Below are 16,705 nucleotides of genomic sequence, written 5' to 3' on the forward strand. Positions count from 1 at the left end.
TTGCGTAAGTTGTGAAAGGGTGAATTTGAACAATATTTTAACTTTTGCCTCTGTATATTAAAGAGACACTGTAGATTTTAAACATGAAGTTTAGGTTACTCATCATGAGGAGTACTATTAGTACTACTGAGTACTACTCAGCCTGTGAAAACAGTTGTGTAATTAAGTCTTCTGTGGCGCTTGAGGGAGCTTTCCAAAGTTTGAAAAAATAACCCTGATGATGTCATCAGGGGCCTAATTGAGTTACATCTTGGAAGTTGAGTTGCATTTATGGAAGTGCAATACTAAATCACTGGAGTTCTCCTTTAAAAACATATTGCATTACAATGTCTTAAAATAAATAGGAGAAAGTGGCTGCAGGTGCACTCACATCTATAAAGGAGTAGCCCAGCACACTGTGGCAGCCTTTTGGAAAGATATTTTAAAGCTCTACAGTCACAGGGGAGTAGCAGATGATTTATATTCCCACAATCAGAGTTCGTATTTGTGAACTGCTAAAGCAAGAAATGCAGAACCAGACTGTGATGTCTTCAGGCTCCCCAGGGACATGGACAGAGGCTTACACACTCGCAAACACGTACACACACATACATTGCTTAACGCTGTAATCCTCAATGTGTATGTTTAGTAACAAAGGATTGCTATAGAAATCTTAATCCACAGGCTACAAACAGTGATTGTTGTATACATTGTATGTGTGTGTTTGAGGTTATCAGAATCTAATCCAAGGGCATGGCTGTGTGTGCATGTGTGTGTGTGTGTGTGTGTTTATCTTTTCATATATGTTTTGGCTGTGCATTGAGGTATACGCCGAGGCATCCATGTTGTCCATGCACATGAAGAATCAGCAGATACAAATTGTCTGTTCACCAGCAGTCGTTCTGTGTTCATCACATTAGGAAGTGTGGAGCACAAATGTGGAAATGAAAGAAAATTTCTTGTGAAGATGGAGAGAGGGTTTGTTTTCCAATAGGCCAGGCACAAGAAAGAGAGGGAAAGAAGTAGAGAAGAAGGAAGAGAGGTGAAGGACAAGAGGATGAGAGGAGAGGAAGGAGGAGGAGGAGGAAGAGGAGGAGTGACAGACCCATAGTTAACAGGAAGAGAAATCTGTGAACTTGTAAGGCTAAAAGTCTGTTTAGGCAGCAGCTGAGTGCCTGCATGTGTGTGTGTGTGTGTGTGCATTTTTGTTACCTCTTAGGATCCTTTTCCGGTATAAACACTGACCTTGTCGGGACCAGTAGTCCTCATGGGGACTAAAGCCTGGTCATAATGGGGTTAGGGGTAAGGTGTGAATTTAGGTTAGATAAAGGTTATAGTTTGGCATGAATTGGTTATGGTTAAGGTTGTGTTTATGTGTGTGTGTGTGTGTGTGTGTGTGTGTGTGTGTGTGTGTGTGTGTGTGTGTGTGTGTGTGTGTGTGTGTGTGTGTGTGTGTGTGTGTGGCATCATCTGTCACACTAATAATGTGGAAGTGAGTTTATATTGCCATCTTGTGGTGAGAAGTAGCAACTACAGATTTGAACTGTTTTTATAGTTCTTTTGAGTGCCCTTCAAAAACACAATATTTAATTGTACATATTTAATTTATCTTTATTTATCCAGACATGACAGTTTCATGTTTCCATCTCTCTTTCCTTCTCTGCCCACAGATTTTGTTTGACCAGGCTCAGAGGTCGATCAAGCAGCAGCTTCACACCTTCATTAAAGAGTAAGTATAGTTATTACACTTCATTAAGGAGCTTCATCCAGCTGCTAAAAAGAAAGAGTTTGTACATCTGGGTAAAGAATGGTGCAGTGATAAAGATGGACATCCTAGGCACACCAAGTATTTTTAGGACTAGTGACTGTGTGTCCCTCTACAGACAGGTGACCTGTAAACCTTGAGCATGATATTAAACCACTCTATCAAGCCCAAGATATAAATGTCTTAAATGTAAATGTCAGTTGCAATAATCAATTGTATATAGATGGCTGATTGGTAAGCTGGACATTTAATTACCTTTGTGATTTCTTATTAATTCTGCAAAGAAAGTATCCTACTTGGTTTGTCAAAAATGCATTTTGTGCAACCAAATGGAACGCATGCCTTAGAACCATAAAAAACAGTAAAAAAAAAAAAAATGAAGTCAGATATATCCTGACTTTTAAGGATTCACAGATTCAATGGTTTTTATTCATCTCATGCACACGACAAGGTTTACAGTATTTGAGTTTATGATTTCCCTTCCTCCACCAGGGATGTGCGCAAGTTCAAGGACACCAAGAAGCAGTTTGACCGGGTGCGTGAGGACATGGAGCTGGCTCAGGTGAAGAATGCCCAGGCACCCAGGAACAAAGTCCATGAGGCTGAGGAGGCCACACAGGCCCTCATCCTCAGCCGCAAGGCCTTTAGGCACCTGGCCCTGGACTACGTACTACAGGTGAATCACACACACACACACACTCAACCTCCAGATTATATCACCTGTGTTGTCCAGTAGGTGGCGCTGATACTCAACAGCTGAGCAGCAACAACTGCTGTGCCCAAGTTTTTAAAAAACTCCAAAAGGAAAGACAGCATTTGATGCTGTTATTTTAATGATTAAATCATATAAAAACACTCCCATTGATCCCAAAGAGAATCTACATTCAAGTTTTCCTCTTTGTTTTTGGCAGATTAATGTGCTTCAGGCCAAGAAGAAGTTTGAAATCCTGGATGCAGTGAGTAACCCAGATTTATCTCCATTAATTAATTTCACATTGACATCTGACCATAGTCATATATGTTTGGTATATGTGTGAAAAATATGTATATGTGGAGCCCTTGCGGTTTGTGTTTTGGAGTAGGGTTAAAAATAATTTCTCCTGCAGATGCTGTCCTTCATGCGTGCCCAGTACACTCTTTTCCAACAAGGCTTCAACATCTTGGATGAGATTGACCCCTATATGAAAAAATTAGCTGCACAGGTAAGACAAAACACGCAAACACACACACACAAAAAAGAACAGACGTGCACACACACTGCACTACGACTACTATCAATACAGTTACAGCAGCCCTGTATGGCAAATAGCTCTTATGACAAATAATACACACATTGGAATAATTAAACTATTGTGTATTCAGCTGGCACTCCATTACCAGATGTTATTTGATTTTTTTCCCATCAATATATTTTGCAAGAGAAACTATTTGTTACGTAATTTCTTACTTGATATTGTTGTATATTGCTATAAATGATTGTGACAACATCTTTATTTGTTATAGAAAAATATAGCACCAAACCAAATATTCCCTATTTCCTTGATTCTTTACTATATTTCTCTTGAACCTGAAGTGTTAAATCAAATTTAGCCTCTTGAATTGTGAGGTGTGGCAAGATGTTCTAATTGCAGAGAACTTATGCCATTTTCTATCATATTAAGACATTTAGACAGTTAGAGAACACATTCAATAAAACAATTACACTATGTTTGCTGACCACAATAAAACAGGCAGGGCTGATAAAACTGTTTAATCACACACATTAAGGTTAAGTTAGAATTTCAGGATGTGCACCTGTGTGCAAGCACATGTGTGTGCGTTTTTCTGTTTCCAAGTGTCTTTAAATTCGCCGGTCTCCCTGGTTTTCTTCTGCTCTGTGCAGCTGGATCAGCTGGTCATCGACTCGGCCATGGAGAAGAGGGAGTTGGAGCACAAACATGCCCTCATCCAGCAGAGAGTGAGACAATGACACAACTCTTATCTTATCTCATCTTAACACCCCGTTTCGTCTTGTCTTGTCTTAATACCTTGTCTCTTTCCTCTCCTCTCACCTACGTGCAGCAGTTATAAAATGCCAACACCTCCCTGGTTGCACAAATTCATGCCACAAAATGAGTTCAAAGTACTCCTCCACTTTTTATATGAAAGCAAAGGCACAGGACAACATATACACTAGTGTGGGGGTTAGAAAGACGTCGTTGTTATACAATATATTTTTAGATATGATTCAAGTGCCAACATTTTCTATCAAAGAAGTGTGCAATCAGAGTCATTTTAAAAAGAAAATGTAAGTCATAATACACAATGTATAGATGATTGTGGTGTATAATAAAATACATCACAATCGTCTTAAGAGACATTTTGCATTTCAAACTAGAGAAAGAGATTACTTGTGTTTTTGAAACCTTTAGAGAAGGATGTTATGAGCTATGTCACTTTCTTCTTCATTTATTCTTTTTATAGCCACTGCGTGTTTCAGTTTTTCCCCCAACTGCTGACTCTCTTATTTGCACCTTATGTATTTCATCATATCATGTTTATCATCTTGGAATTTGTGTTAACAATAGGGCTATCTTAATGGGAAACTCAGATAAGCTTCCTGAAAGGTTGCTGAACTAGATTTTTCTCTTGACACAAAAGCCGTATCAACATTTTTCACTCACTTAGCATGACGGGTTCCTACTAAGTAAGTAGAAGAGACTCGAGAAAGAGATTGACATTACAAAAATGTATTTACCTCACATTCTAGAATCCGTCTATAACAGAAATGTAACTTGTGTCAGCATCAAATGCATTGTTTGAAAAAACAAAAGGCTCTCCATAGAAGCTTTGGATTATTTTTACATTGTCTGTTTCGTGACTGGAGCTGTCATCTAATCCTTTGTTTTTTCAATTCAGCGAGGCACGAACAAAAAAGCCTCCAAAATAATTAGAGCTGCTTCATCAGTGTTGAATTACGTTTTTTCTCCCGGCTCAAGTAGTTCCCACAAAGACAGTTTGATGTATTTATTTTATGGGTCGCTCAGCTGAATAAAAAAAAAAAATTCTTTTGAACCCTCCCACTGCCCAACATGCACAGATGCACAAAAATCATCCGTCTGTTACCTGAAGAGATGCCAACATGCCTGTTTTTCTGCCCGACTTGGCCCTTCCCTCTGAACGATTTAGTTGCCAAGTGGAGGCATCTTGCCAGACTCAGCGAGCAGTTATATGCCCGACCTTTTAGCAACCCTTCCTCTTTAATCTGAAAACCTGCCACAAAATATTTGACTACTACTTATGTTTACTTATACTACTTGACTGTTGATACTATTTATGAATTCCCTTACCTGAGATAACAAGGTAAACACAAGTGGCCGTGTATATGTGTTAAATACTTTTATTTCTTTTTCTCTCTCCCTTTCTTGGCCCTGGTCTGACTGTGTTCTTCTTCCAGACGCTGATGCAGGTGAGTTCTTTTTTTTTTTTTACTTTATATGTGAAACATTAAATTCATCCATGAACTGCACATTACATGTCCGGTGCTGCAGTGCAAAACATCCAAATATTGCAATCTTTTTAGAGGTTACAGAGGAAGCTTGAAATTGTGGGAGCATTGTTGCATCACGTGATGTTTCGGGACAAACACAGCGGTGTGGCTTCTGGCCAATGTTTTTTTTTAGTTGACCTACAATGTTGGATTTTCAGTTTCTGTTCTTGAGATGTTTTCTCTGAGTTCTCTTGATAACCTGAATGCAGCCACCATAAAAATCACAAAGCCTTACAGTTTAAACACATTTAAATGTTTGGTCACTTACAAGTAACCAATAATAACTTAGTTCAAGTTATCTCACTACACATTTAGATACTAACACTTCCTACCCTGAATGCCTACTGTGTGTTCACACAAACACCTTCTGCTCATATAATGGTGCCTCGTGAAATATGGACTGTGTGTGTGTGTGTGTGTGTGTGTGTGTGTGTGTGTGTGTGTGTGTGTGTGTGTGTGGTTGTTTAGCAGTGTAGAACAGATTGATTGACTGATCTATAGAGAGCAGTTTTATGGCCACATGCTGGCTCCTATTGCAGGAATCAATAGGTTCTTCTGAGTTGTAGTGCAGACGTGTGTGTGTGTGTGTGTGTGTGTGTGTGCGTGCCATCTTTTAAAGCGTGAATGTGTGTGCAGGAGGTCAATGTTTGTCTAGAAAGCAGCAGTTAAATGTTGCTCAATGCCGTTGCGTGACTACATGCATCCACTGAACTTCTGTGTGTGTCTGCAGTCATCTGTTCATACTTATGTAGGCATGAGAGCATTAGCTTGTTTGTCTATGATTGTTAGATGCTTTTGTTTGGATTTTTTTTAGTGTAGCCTCTCATCTGCCTGTTTCCTCTTCACAAAGACACACTGATTGTCATACTTTTCTCCACCCTGCCAGTTACGCTCAGCTCCCTCTCTTTTCCTACTCATGTACTGAGACAAGCGCTTCTTTCCCATGAATGCACATGCATACACACACACATTTTTCACCTTACTTCAGTCTGCCTGACTCTCTCTTTGATGAGCGCCACTCTCCCAGATATCCTCTTTTTTTTGTGCTGCTCCACTTTGTTCTATAAATGTAACTCTAAGGATTTGTCAGCACGCTTATTAGGAAGATATAATTGTCAAAGTAGAAGCTTAAAAATAGCTTCCCAGCTACAGTGTCTTTTTTTGTTTGTTCAAGCAGCATTTCCCTTTATTATCCTGTTTTGTTCTTTGTGAAAATGAACCAGCCAATTCAAAAAATGCAGTAGTTTTTGTATTATATGTGTCATGGAAATTTGAAAAGATGAATTCACAGAGAGCAAGTTGTCTTTCAGAGTTTTATTGCAATGAACAGAGTTCACATTTGCAAAAATCTCCCAGTTTGCTAGGCTGAAGAGATACTGTATGAGGCTCAGTGTCAGTATTTGTACATACAGCCTCATGCGTCACCCATATTCGTCACCCTAATAGGTATTTTTAATTAATTCACCGTATCTCTAGGGAGTTTCTTTCGGTCTCTGCTGAGAATTAAGACTTGAAGCCTGAATCATTATCTGCCTTTCCTCCTTAGACTTTCCGTCTCTGCCTCTTTCTAATGAGAAGTAAAAGTTACGGTGATCCACAGCTCACCTTTATGGTAACTGTTGGCAACATTTTCACACAGAGAGCAGAGAGACAAAGTCTTACAATGTGCTTTTGGCTATAAAGGCAGTATATCATGATCTTAAGATAATAACATAAGGGTATAAGTTTCCATTTCAATATGTAATCGAAGACATTGTTTGACAGTGCGTGTCAAAAACAGTTTTATTTTCCCTACCTCTTCTTTCTGTCTGATAGAGTGCAGTATAATAATCCAGTGTGAACTCTCAGGTATTGGGATTAGTTCAGATTTGGGGTACGGTGCTTTTATAATTCAGGATGATCATTTAATCTTTAATCTGGACATGTTTTACTATAACATGTCACGTTTTCGTCTTGAAATACAGGGCCACGCCTTGCTCTAATATTGACTAAATATCCACTCATCAAGTGACAACAACGCCTGTGGAGTTTAATCTCAATATGGCGACATCAATTCGCACTGAATATTAGATCTTGATATTATGTAAAATCATCATTGCCAGTAGGAGAAGGGACTTTCTCCTGCAATCCAATGAAATAAGCACAGATGCAAAAGTAAGATGATCTGAGCACAGCTGGCCCTGTTCTCTGATGTTCTCCTGTAGTTCCGGCTCTGGTAAACATGGAGCCAGAGAGGTCAAAGTGTCACTAGAGAATGGCGAGATCTCACCCACTATGCGAGCACGATGCCAGCTTCAACCCACTTCCTCCTATGTCCACCGCTAGCTCCAGCCAAAGTCAACAGATGGCATTATGACTCATAGCAGGGGGTTGAATGTGAAGGCGAGTGACAGAGAAAGAAGACGAGCAGCAGAGGACAGATACAGACAGAGGGCAGGATATAGATATAAGTTCATTAGTAGGTGTGGTGCGTTTGTGTGTTTAAAAGGAGATGGTTTTTTTAAGTTGTTTGTATGCGTGTGTGGGTGTATGAGATGAGATGTCAAGAGCAGGATGAAGCCACTGATTGATGACTTTGTCTAAAAACTAGTTTGTTATTTATAAATCTAAAAACTGTGCTTGAAATCACTCTACTTCAGCCTCTTTCACAGCATCCTGCTAATGCATTTTGCCAGTGGTTTGTTATTGCAAACCAGAGTTTAGAATGAAGATAATCTCTGTCTTTTGATATTACAGACTACACTGAGAAAATGTTGCCGTACGTCATTTCAGAGTTTCTCCCCTGAACAACATGAGACAGCAGAGTTTGTGATGTATATGTATACATCCTTTATTAAAAGGCCATTAAGGAACTGCAGCCTTCATATACAGGAGAGAATAAGTACTAGAGTGGTTTAGGATGTTGAGTCAGACAAGTAATTTTTCAGTGGGAGGAAGATTGATAAGAGAAGGGAGGAATGAAGAAATGCAAGATATGGAAACACTTCAACAATTACAAAACTATTAGGAAACTTTAAAGCTGTAACAGAGGTGCAGGCGTGTGTCAGAGAGAGGACCTCTTGTTGTAAAAAAAAAAATGGAAAGATTGCAGATTAAGGGAGGAAAAAACACCTTAACTTGACATTCAAATTTCCCCACAGATATTTCTTCTAGATTGCTGTACCTCATGTATCATCCATTCATTTAATTATTCAATTCAAACTGCAACCGAAAAACATTTTCCGCTTAAAAATTGAAATCTAATAAACATTTTTTAATTTATTTTACATCATGTCATCCACAGACCCTTCACAATCTTTTCTTCCTCTCCTTTTTGTCTCACTCTTCATCACCCCTTACTTTCACTGTTTTTGGCGACTGTGATTGCCTCGACTGCTCCCTCCCTCTTTATAGGCCCTATATTACTCTCTCTCTCACTCCACTGATCACATGCTCCCTCTGCCCCCTCCCCCCTACCTATTCTGTCACAGCCTGCAGTCTTTTATGTGTGCAGGACTTCATTGTGGCTCCCAGGGGGATTGTTGCCTCAGTCCTCCCCTCCTCCATTGTTACGGGATCTAGCTGTACAACTTTTTACATGTGACAGAGAGGTAAACAGGAAGTTTCAACAAATGAGCGATAACTATGAGAGGTTTGTAATGTAAACCCAATTTATTTACTACTACTCTCTATTACTTCAACCTGGTTATTTGAAGCAAAACAGTGTGTGTGTAGTGTGTTTCTAACCAGCCCTCCTATAGCACACTACAACCAGGGATTTAATAATACATTTGTTGTGTTTCTTTGTTTGGTCTTTTTGAAGAATCTTTTCATGATCATTTTGTCCAACAAATATACACACGCTTCCTTTCATCACATATGTTTGAACAGCATATTAACAGCAGGATGCCAAAACTCCTGTTTAACATATTCTCTGTATTTTTCTTTCCTGTTAGGCTATACACTGTTTATCCAATGGGGATATATATTTTTAATGTCAGTACTCTCCATATTGACATGTACAGTAACAAAAATATTCTCAACAAATAAACAGCCCCCTGTAAGATTTTGCCATTACATTTATATTCAGGATCATAGTTAAACTATTTCCTTGGTACCCTCATTAACACCCAGCTTTCCTCTTAAAGTGTATATATTTATGATGGTTGTGTCATTCTTATGATGGGTTGTATTATTGAACATGTAGCTGGTATGTTGTCTACCCAGTGGACAAAATAACAAGGCACACCTTGTTATATATTGCCAAAGTCATATAATCTTTGTGGTATGCATTCATTTTGGGGCCCCTGGTTTTCATATAGGCCTGAGGGTCTGGTGGTATCCGCCTGTGCCGTTGGACACTTGTGCGCTGCATTCTTCCACGGTCCTGGCTGATTTAAGGTGGGAAAGGGGGGCTCCGGGCGGGTGTTTGGGGAGCAATAATGTCAGCTTGATTAAGCAGGAATAGTTTCTTAGGCGCGGACAGATGGAAAGCTGCCTCCACCAAAACTGCGGATGAAACCTCGGGCGCCAGAATAGCTGCGGAGGTTAGAGGGGAGCCTTAAATCGCGGTGTGGGGCGGGGAGGAAGCACGACACGGCCGCACATGTGCAGCCCCCCCGGCCCCCTGTAAAATGAAATGTTTGATCTCCGGCAGCCGCGACGGGGTCAGCGGGGCACGAGGACGCTGTGACAGCTGTATGATAATGAGCGCCCGCGGCACATCCACGCGGCCTAAGCTGGAGGCAGGTGGCGCGGAAAGTGAAGGAGCGGCACGAGCGCGCTGCTGTTGGCTGACAGTCATCCGGACTCGTGAGGGATGCGCGTGCGTTTCTCCGCTGCTCTAACTTGAGGGATATTTTAGAGATGCTCTTCTCTCACCGATATTTATTATTATAAATTATTATTTATTAAGTTATTTATTCTCTTGTTAATGCGATGCTGTTGGATGTCAGTGTGGTAAAGATGAAGATATTTGGCAGGCTGGACTTTATGCTGGTGAGGAACTTTATTTCTTTGGCTCTGTCTGTTTTCTTTAGCCTGCAGAAGGTTTTAATTTTTTAACACTGACCGTACTTTTAACTTTACCATTTCTAATTTTGTGCATTGAAATTTTGACAACAGTCAGTACAAAAGCTCACATGCAAAGCCATGCATACTGGGGTAACTGGAGCTATTAGAAAGTAGCAGTAAAGACGTTGATGTGTGAAAATACTTCATGTTGTCATTGCTAAATAGAATTTTGCAAGAACAAATTTTTCTCTTTTCGGTCTTTCTATCCTCAAAGTTGATGAAAATAGCTCATTTCAATATGTAGGAGGTAGTCTTCTGTGGTGCTTGTATGCATGTGTATCTGTGTGTGTGTGTGTGTGTGTGTGTGTGTGTGTGCATGTCTCTGTTGGAGGAAACAGCCAGCAGGGAGAAACACTGTTGTGTCACATCCCACCATGTTTTTACTTTACATGGACTCAGTGCTTCCACACAAACCTGGAAAATAACACACATGTTGCTTCAGATCAATATGGCGGTTTTATTTTAATATCAAGCCACATGTGACTTCTCTTTCATGGATTCCACACTGCTCTATACAAAGCAAGCAAGAAGACGATCAATGTGGTTTTCTGAAGAACACACACAACAATAATGTATGTTTGTGTAGTTGTCTGCCTGTCTGCAGCTTCCCATTTGCCGAGTATTACCTTGCCCCAAACCAAGGGACTTATTACTAATAGTGAAACCTAATCTCAGACTTATCTCCCATTTAAATCAGTTTATCTTTTGTATTTCAACTCTGTGTGAACAAAAAAGATAAAATAAAGTTTTAGCTGTCATCTAGATAACCTGATGAACAGATGGCCAATCGGGAGAGGATGAAGTCATTTGTGAAGAGACATGTGTGAAAGAAAATCAATTCATAACAGAGGGATGATGCATTGTGTCAGTTCAGCTACTGTATGTGGTGCTGATTACATTCAGGTGTCCACTATCACTTATATTGGAAACAAGGGATCTCTTTGCAGCCAGCGTGGACAGAGGGAATGATTACATCACTGATAACCGTTTCATTGTACTGGCTATAGTTTATAGAGTTTAGAGGATGACGGCAGTTGTTTTTGATGACACTGGTGGGGGTTCTTTTGCCAAGAAGGAATGTATACTGTATCCAGAGAAATGAACAAAATAATGAAAAACTCAGCCTTTATAGTCCACTAGTTTTAGGCTACTGGTACATTGGCTGCTCACTGGAAATGAGATCATGAAAAAGACAAGAAGCCAGACCCTAGCATTGATCTTGTACACCTATGTGTTCTCTCCACAGGACTTTTCCTACGACGACCCCAAGTTGGAATTCAATGTGGATGCGCCCAATGGTGTCGTCATGGAGGGCTACCTCTTTAAGAGGGCCAGCAACGCTTTCAAGACCTGGAACAGGTAAAAGAGAAGAGGGAGTGTGATAACAGAGTGGGAATCCAGTCTAACTGAAGCTAATATGATAATCAGTGCACATGCAAAACATGCAATAACAGGGTAATGTAACTGGAGCTGCAACGATTAGTTGACTGACTGAAAATTAATCACCAATTATTTCTATTAATCGTTTTGAGTCCTTTTTTGTTTTTTGCTAAACTTCTCTGGTTCCAGCTTCTTAAATGTGTATATTTTCTGGTTTCTTTTGTCTTTTATGGTATTAAACTTAATATCTTTGGGTTGTGGACTGTTGTTTGGGACAAAACAAGACATCTTACATTGCATCTTGGGCTTTGGAAAACGATGATTGATATGTTTGACCATTTTCTAACATTTTATAGACCAAACGACCAATCATTTATTGAGAAAATAATCAACAGATTAATCGATAATGAAGCTCCAAATGTAACAATAAAAATGCATGTTTTGTTAGGAGAAAGTTTGTTTGTGACATATTTTTAAAAAGGGTTCAAATATTTTATACCAAATTCTTAGGGCTGAAATGTCAAGGGCCTGATTTTTATGTAGAATTACTTGAAAATTTAAAATAGTTTATATGCGGACAGAGATAACTCTCCATTTGCCTTATCCCAAGAGTCAGTCAACACAGTGTTTTTACCCCAGCAGACCTGATTTCAGTGTGGAGGCATTTGATTTATATCTAACTTCATGTCTTCTACCTCCTCAAGGCGGTGGTTTTCTATACAAAACAGCCAGCTCGTCTATCAAAAGAAACTCAAGGTACAGTTTGATTTTATGAACGTGTCATGGGTGTTTTTTTATGCAAGGAATTCCTGGAATTCACAGTACTGGAATTCACATTCCAGTACATGTTCTGTGTTTGACATTTAAGAGTTGGCAACGTCATTATTGAGGTTGATCTGATTGTTTCTAGTTTGCATATTGGTGGAAGAGAAGTGATTCATGTAGTGACTTGTCCTTCCCTGCCAGTAATGAGGAAACTGATTTGCTTCATGTAGTTTAAATGTGATACTCCTCTCTGTCAATGATAGGACTCTTTGACAGTTGTGGTGGAGGACTTGAGGCTGTGCTCAGTCAAACCATGTGAAGATAATGAGAGGAGGTTCTGCTTTGAGGTGGTTTCACCCACTAAGTAAGTTTGTGTTTTTTTTGTCCAAACAGCAAATTTCATCCAAATGAATACATTCTAAAAATGTCTTTTTTGATATTTTGCCGGTATGTTTTTTGCTTTGCAAAGTAGTTGTTACATGTTTGCATTTGGAATTGACTAAGTATTTTAAAGCTGGCTTCTATAAACCTGCAGGAGCTGCATGCTGCAGGCTGAGTCTGAGAAGCTGCGGCAGGCATGGATCCAGGCAGTCCAGGCAAGCATCGCTTCTGCTTACAAAGACATCGCAGACAACTATTACATTGAGGTATGAACACACTCTTTACACACAGCAACAGTCACATGATAACACACACGTGCTACTTTTTTGCGTGATGTGTCTAGTCTGGACAAAGAGTAAGCTTAAGCCCCACAGAAACTTGACCACATGTTGGTCCAGGGTGGCTACAGAATCACCTGTCACCTTCTGTCTGTGCAGCGTTTAGACCGGACAGCCTCGCCCTCCACTAGCAGCATCGACTCTGCCAGCGAGCCCAGAGAGAGGGGGGAGAGGGCGGATAAGGGAGTTCGGGGAGGGGGAGAAAGCCTGCTCCAGAGGGTACAGACCCTGCCAGGAAATGAACTGTGCTGTGACTGCAGCCAAACCGCTCCGTGCTGGGCCTCCATCAACCTTGGAGTGCTGCTCTGCATCGAGTGCTCAGGGATCCACAGGTAACTGCACTTTACACAAGGAGAGAGTTTGTGTAGAGACAATGTGAGAAGAACAACAGTTGAGCTGATCCACAATATGAAAGCCTTTTTTAAAATTTAAACCAGGTGACTATTGCATACGGAGTCATGTAAATTCCCTTCTCTGTCATCAAACACAACACAGAGACAGAGCACATGTGGGATGTGAAAGGTGTAGAGCTACTGTCTCTGAGATGTCAGTGTGTGTAAAAATAACAATGTATAGCAAGGTGATCCAGGAAAGTAGCCAGCCCAAAACAAAAAAAGGTGAAAGCATTCCTACATTTTTAAAGCTGGCTATTTATAAAGATGAAAACAAGTTTTATTTTCACACGTGGGGAAGTCCTCACTTTGAGCTTCCTCTTGTTATGTCACACTCTGCAGAAGTGACTTTTGGCCTTTTTCTGTTTGTTTTTTTATGACAATCACATAGTCAACCATGTGCATCAAGCCATCACATTTTATTCACAGGTAATGTTTTGATTGATGATTTCACGGCGATATACAATTGTCTGCTCTGATATGCAGGTGTTTGTCTAACACAATTCCACTTTCCATTGCACTGACTCATCAATCAAAGCTCTGTTGTGAATAAAGATAACACACCGACAGTTATCAAGACAGCTGTAACAACAGATCATTTTGGAAAAATGTGAAAAAAACCTACAAACATTTGTCGTATTTTTTTATCAATTGTCAGTGGTTCATTTGAAGTCATCAGCTTGGATGCTTAAGTAACAAGACAGGCCTTTTTTAGGCTTAGTTCAAGAGACTTCCAGAGTCTCTTCAGTGTAGGGAAACAGAAAATGTTGTCCACTAGCTTCTGCCACCCCCGCCTGCTGGAGTAGAGGGAAGGAAAAATGTGCTAAAATCATCTGGTTAAATATAAACTCTTCTTACCCTTCAATTGCTTTATATAATCTTTTTCTTGTTTTTGTCTCTTTCAGGAGTTTAGGCGTACACTGTTCTAAAGTGCGTTCACTAACGCTAGACTCATGGGAGCCAGAATTACTCAAGGTGCGTCTCCCCAACACATTTGCCTACAGCTTCTCCTGTCTGTGCTGTGCTTTTTTCCCCACTGGAGTTGCATTTTTAATTGCTTCAGTGCATATATGCTGTTTTTTTAATTGTCTCTTTCTGTCTGTTTCTCCTAGCTAATGTGTGAACTGGGGAACACTGTGATCAACCAGATTTATGAGGGAGCCTGTGAGGAGCTTGGCGTGAAAAAACCTGGACCGTCCAGTTCAAGGTCAGTGTTTTAATCCAGCTAAAGCATTTGGCAAATAAACAAGGATAGCGACATTCCGATTCCTTCAGTAGCCCATAATAGAAATTGGTCTTCCATCACGCTAGTCAAGATAGTTATCTGTATTTGTCATGTCAATATGTAAAATTGTCAGTTCATGATTCTGTCCCTCCAGACAAGAGAAAGAGGCCTGGATCAAGTCTAAATACGTGGAGAAACGCTTCCTAAAGAAGATGAGTGGGAGCGAAGCATTGGTGGAGGGTGAAAGAAAGTCCCGACCCTGGACAGTGAAGAAGTGCCAGCGACACAACAGCTCTGTTCGGGCCCCCAATAAGGCTCGCAGGAAATACCACCGCTATGAGCCCGGCAGCGCCTCACCTGCAAATCTCTCTGCAGGTCAGTGTTATGATTACGGGTGCCACACCTTCTGTGTAGTCTTAAATCTTACCTCAAGATTCATGTAAATAAAGTCAAAAAAATTTTCTACTAAATCATACTAATAGGAAGTGAAATCTTTCTTCTCTTTCTTTTGTCTTTCGGCAGCAGCCGCAGCAAAGTTTCGCCGGGACTCCCTGTTCTGTCCAGATGAGCTGGACTCACTTTTTTCCTACTTTGACACTGGCTCTGGTCCTCGCAGTAAGTCCGCAACACATCACGTCAGTACAATTGAGGGATGATTTGTTTGCATAATAATCTAAATATAATTTGAAGTTTAGAATAGAAATAATTTAGGACATAACATTTTAAGATCATTCTAATAAAATCACTCACAAATTTAAATTCACATTGCGATTCCTTGACAGGTTTGCTGTTAATTGTGCAGTTCTACCAGTGATGGTGGTGTGTGTATGAGTGGTACAGTATGTGCTCTGTAATGATTAACGTGTCCGTGGCTTGGCACTGCTTGGCCCCGCAGGTCTTAGCAGTGACAGTGGTCTGGGAGGAAGTACTGATGGCAGCACTGACATCCTGGTGTTTGGCTCAGTGGTGGACAGCGTCACAGAAGAAGGTGAGTCAAGGGCATGTACTGTATAAATATGTATATAAAGTAAGGGTACATGTGTGTTTATGCACTGATGTAAACATGCACACATTGGGGACAATAAAATTCTGATAAAGCAAAGAGATTGTGAGAAACCTGATATACAGCTTCATGTTTTTCTGTTGTGGATTGTAAATGTAAAGTAATTTTGAACTTCGTATGTGCAAGTTGGTTTTCATATAGTGCAACAATCATATAAAGACAAGTCAAGATAAACTGGTACCATCCCTCAAATTAAAGCTGCATTTGCTTCTGAGAGAGTTTGGAATCTTAAATCATCCCTCTTCCTTTCCATCATTGCACTTCTCCCTTTCCCCAACCAACCCTCAGAGGAGGAGTCAGAGGAGTCCTCCAGCGGTGAGGTGGAAATTGAACAGGAAGTGTCTTCAGACCCCGAGGACCCAAGGGAGCTCCATCCGGGGGCGCTCCTCCACCGATCCTCCCGTCTTCACAACCTGCCACTTATGGCGGAGGCATTGGCGCATGGGGCTGATGTACACGCTGCAACTGAGGAGGAGGAGGGAAAAACGCCACTCATTCAAGCCGTGATTGGGGTGAGACACTATTTGTTCTGCCTGCAAGATTATTTCAATTTTAATTACTGAACTCTTCTTTAATTTATTTTAAGGTTCAAAGTTCAAGGAAGTTAATTGTCATTCCAGAGCGTGTTGGTACATGACAGGGAACGAAATTAGATACTCAGCAAATTAGGTTTTACTACTCAGCAATAGTAAAACAATAAAATCAATAACAAAATGTGAAGAAGTACATGATAAGACATTATAAAACAGATAGCCATTCTTAACAGTGGTATAAAGTCGCATTGCTCAGTAAGATGCAGCAGTTAAACTATGAGATAATTTCAGTGTGATGCAGAG

General features: G+C 40.3%; 1 protein-coding gene across 8 annotated transcripts in view; it reads left to right on the forward strand.

Moving 5' to 3' along the window:
• Positions 1 to 16,705, forward strand: part of acap3b (ArfGAP with coiled-coil, ankyrin repeat and PH domains 3b) — a 62,704-nt gene that overhangs the window by 36,807 nt on the left and 9,192 nt on the right. For 3 of the 8 annotated variants that reach the window (XM_044348259.1, XM_044348261.1, XM_044348264.1), the window contains exons 5-21: positions 1,650 to 1,708; positions 2,237 to 2,420; positions 2,656 to 2,700; positions 2,851 to 2,946; positions 3,627 to 3,701; positions 5,181 to 5,192; positions 11,572 to 11,684; positions 12,410 to 12,461; positions 12,734 to 12,834; positions 13,006 to 13,117; positions 13,289 to 13,521; positions 14,487 to 14,556; positions 14,694 to 14,788; positions 14,961 to 15,181; positions 15,329 to 15,421; positions 15,702 to 15,794; positions 16,158 to 16,381. In XM_044348259.1, the coding sequence (XP_044204194.1) occupies positions 1,650 to 1,708; positions 2,237 to 2,420; positions 2,656 to 2,700; positions 2,851 to 2,946; positions 3,627 to 3,701; positions 5,181 to 5,192; positions 11,572 to 11,684; positions 12,410 to 12,461; positions 12,734 to 12,834; positions 13,006 to 13,117; positions 13,289 to 13,521; positions 14,487 to 14,556; positions 14,694 to 14,788; positions 14,961 to 15,181; positions 15,329 to 15,421; positions 15,702 to 15,794; positions 16,158 to 16,381 (1,878 nt within the window). Of the gene's footprint in view, positions 1 to 1,649; positions 1,709 to 2,236; positions 2,421 to 2,655; positions 2,701 to 2,850; positions 2,947 to 3,626; positions 3,702 to 5,180; positions 5,193 to 11,571; positions 11,685 to 12,409; positions 12,462 to 12,733; positions 12,835 to 13,005; positions 13,118 to 13,288; positions 13,522 to 14,486; positions 14,557 to 14,693; positions 14,789 to 14,960; positions 15,182 to 15,328; positions 15,422 to 15,692; positions 15,795 to 16,157; positions 16,382 to 16,705 lie in introns of all 8 variants that reach the window. The other 5 variants (XM_044348257.1, XM_044348260.1, XM_044348263.1 and 2 more) reach the window with 3 other exon arrangements.

This window comes from Thunnus albacares, chromosome 4, assembly GCF_914725855.1.
Source record: "Thunnus albacares chromosome 4, fThuAlb1.1, whole genome shotgun sequence".
In the NCBI taxonomy this organism is placed as follows: Eukaryota; Metazoa; Chordata; class Actinopteri; order Scombriformes; family Scombridae; genus Thunnus; species Thunnus albacares.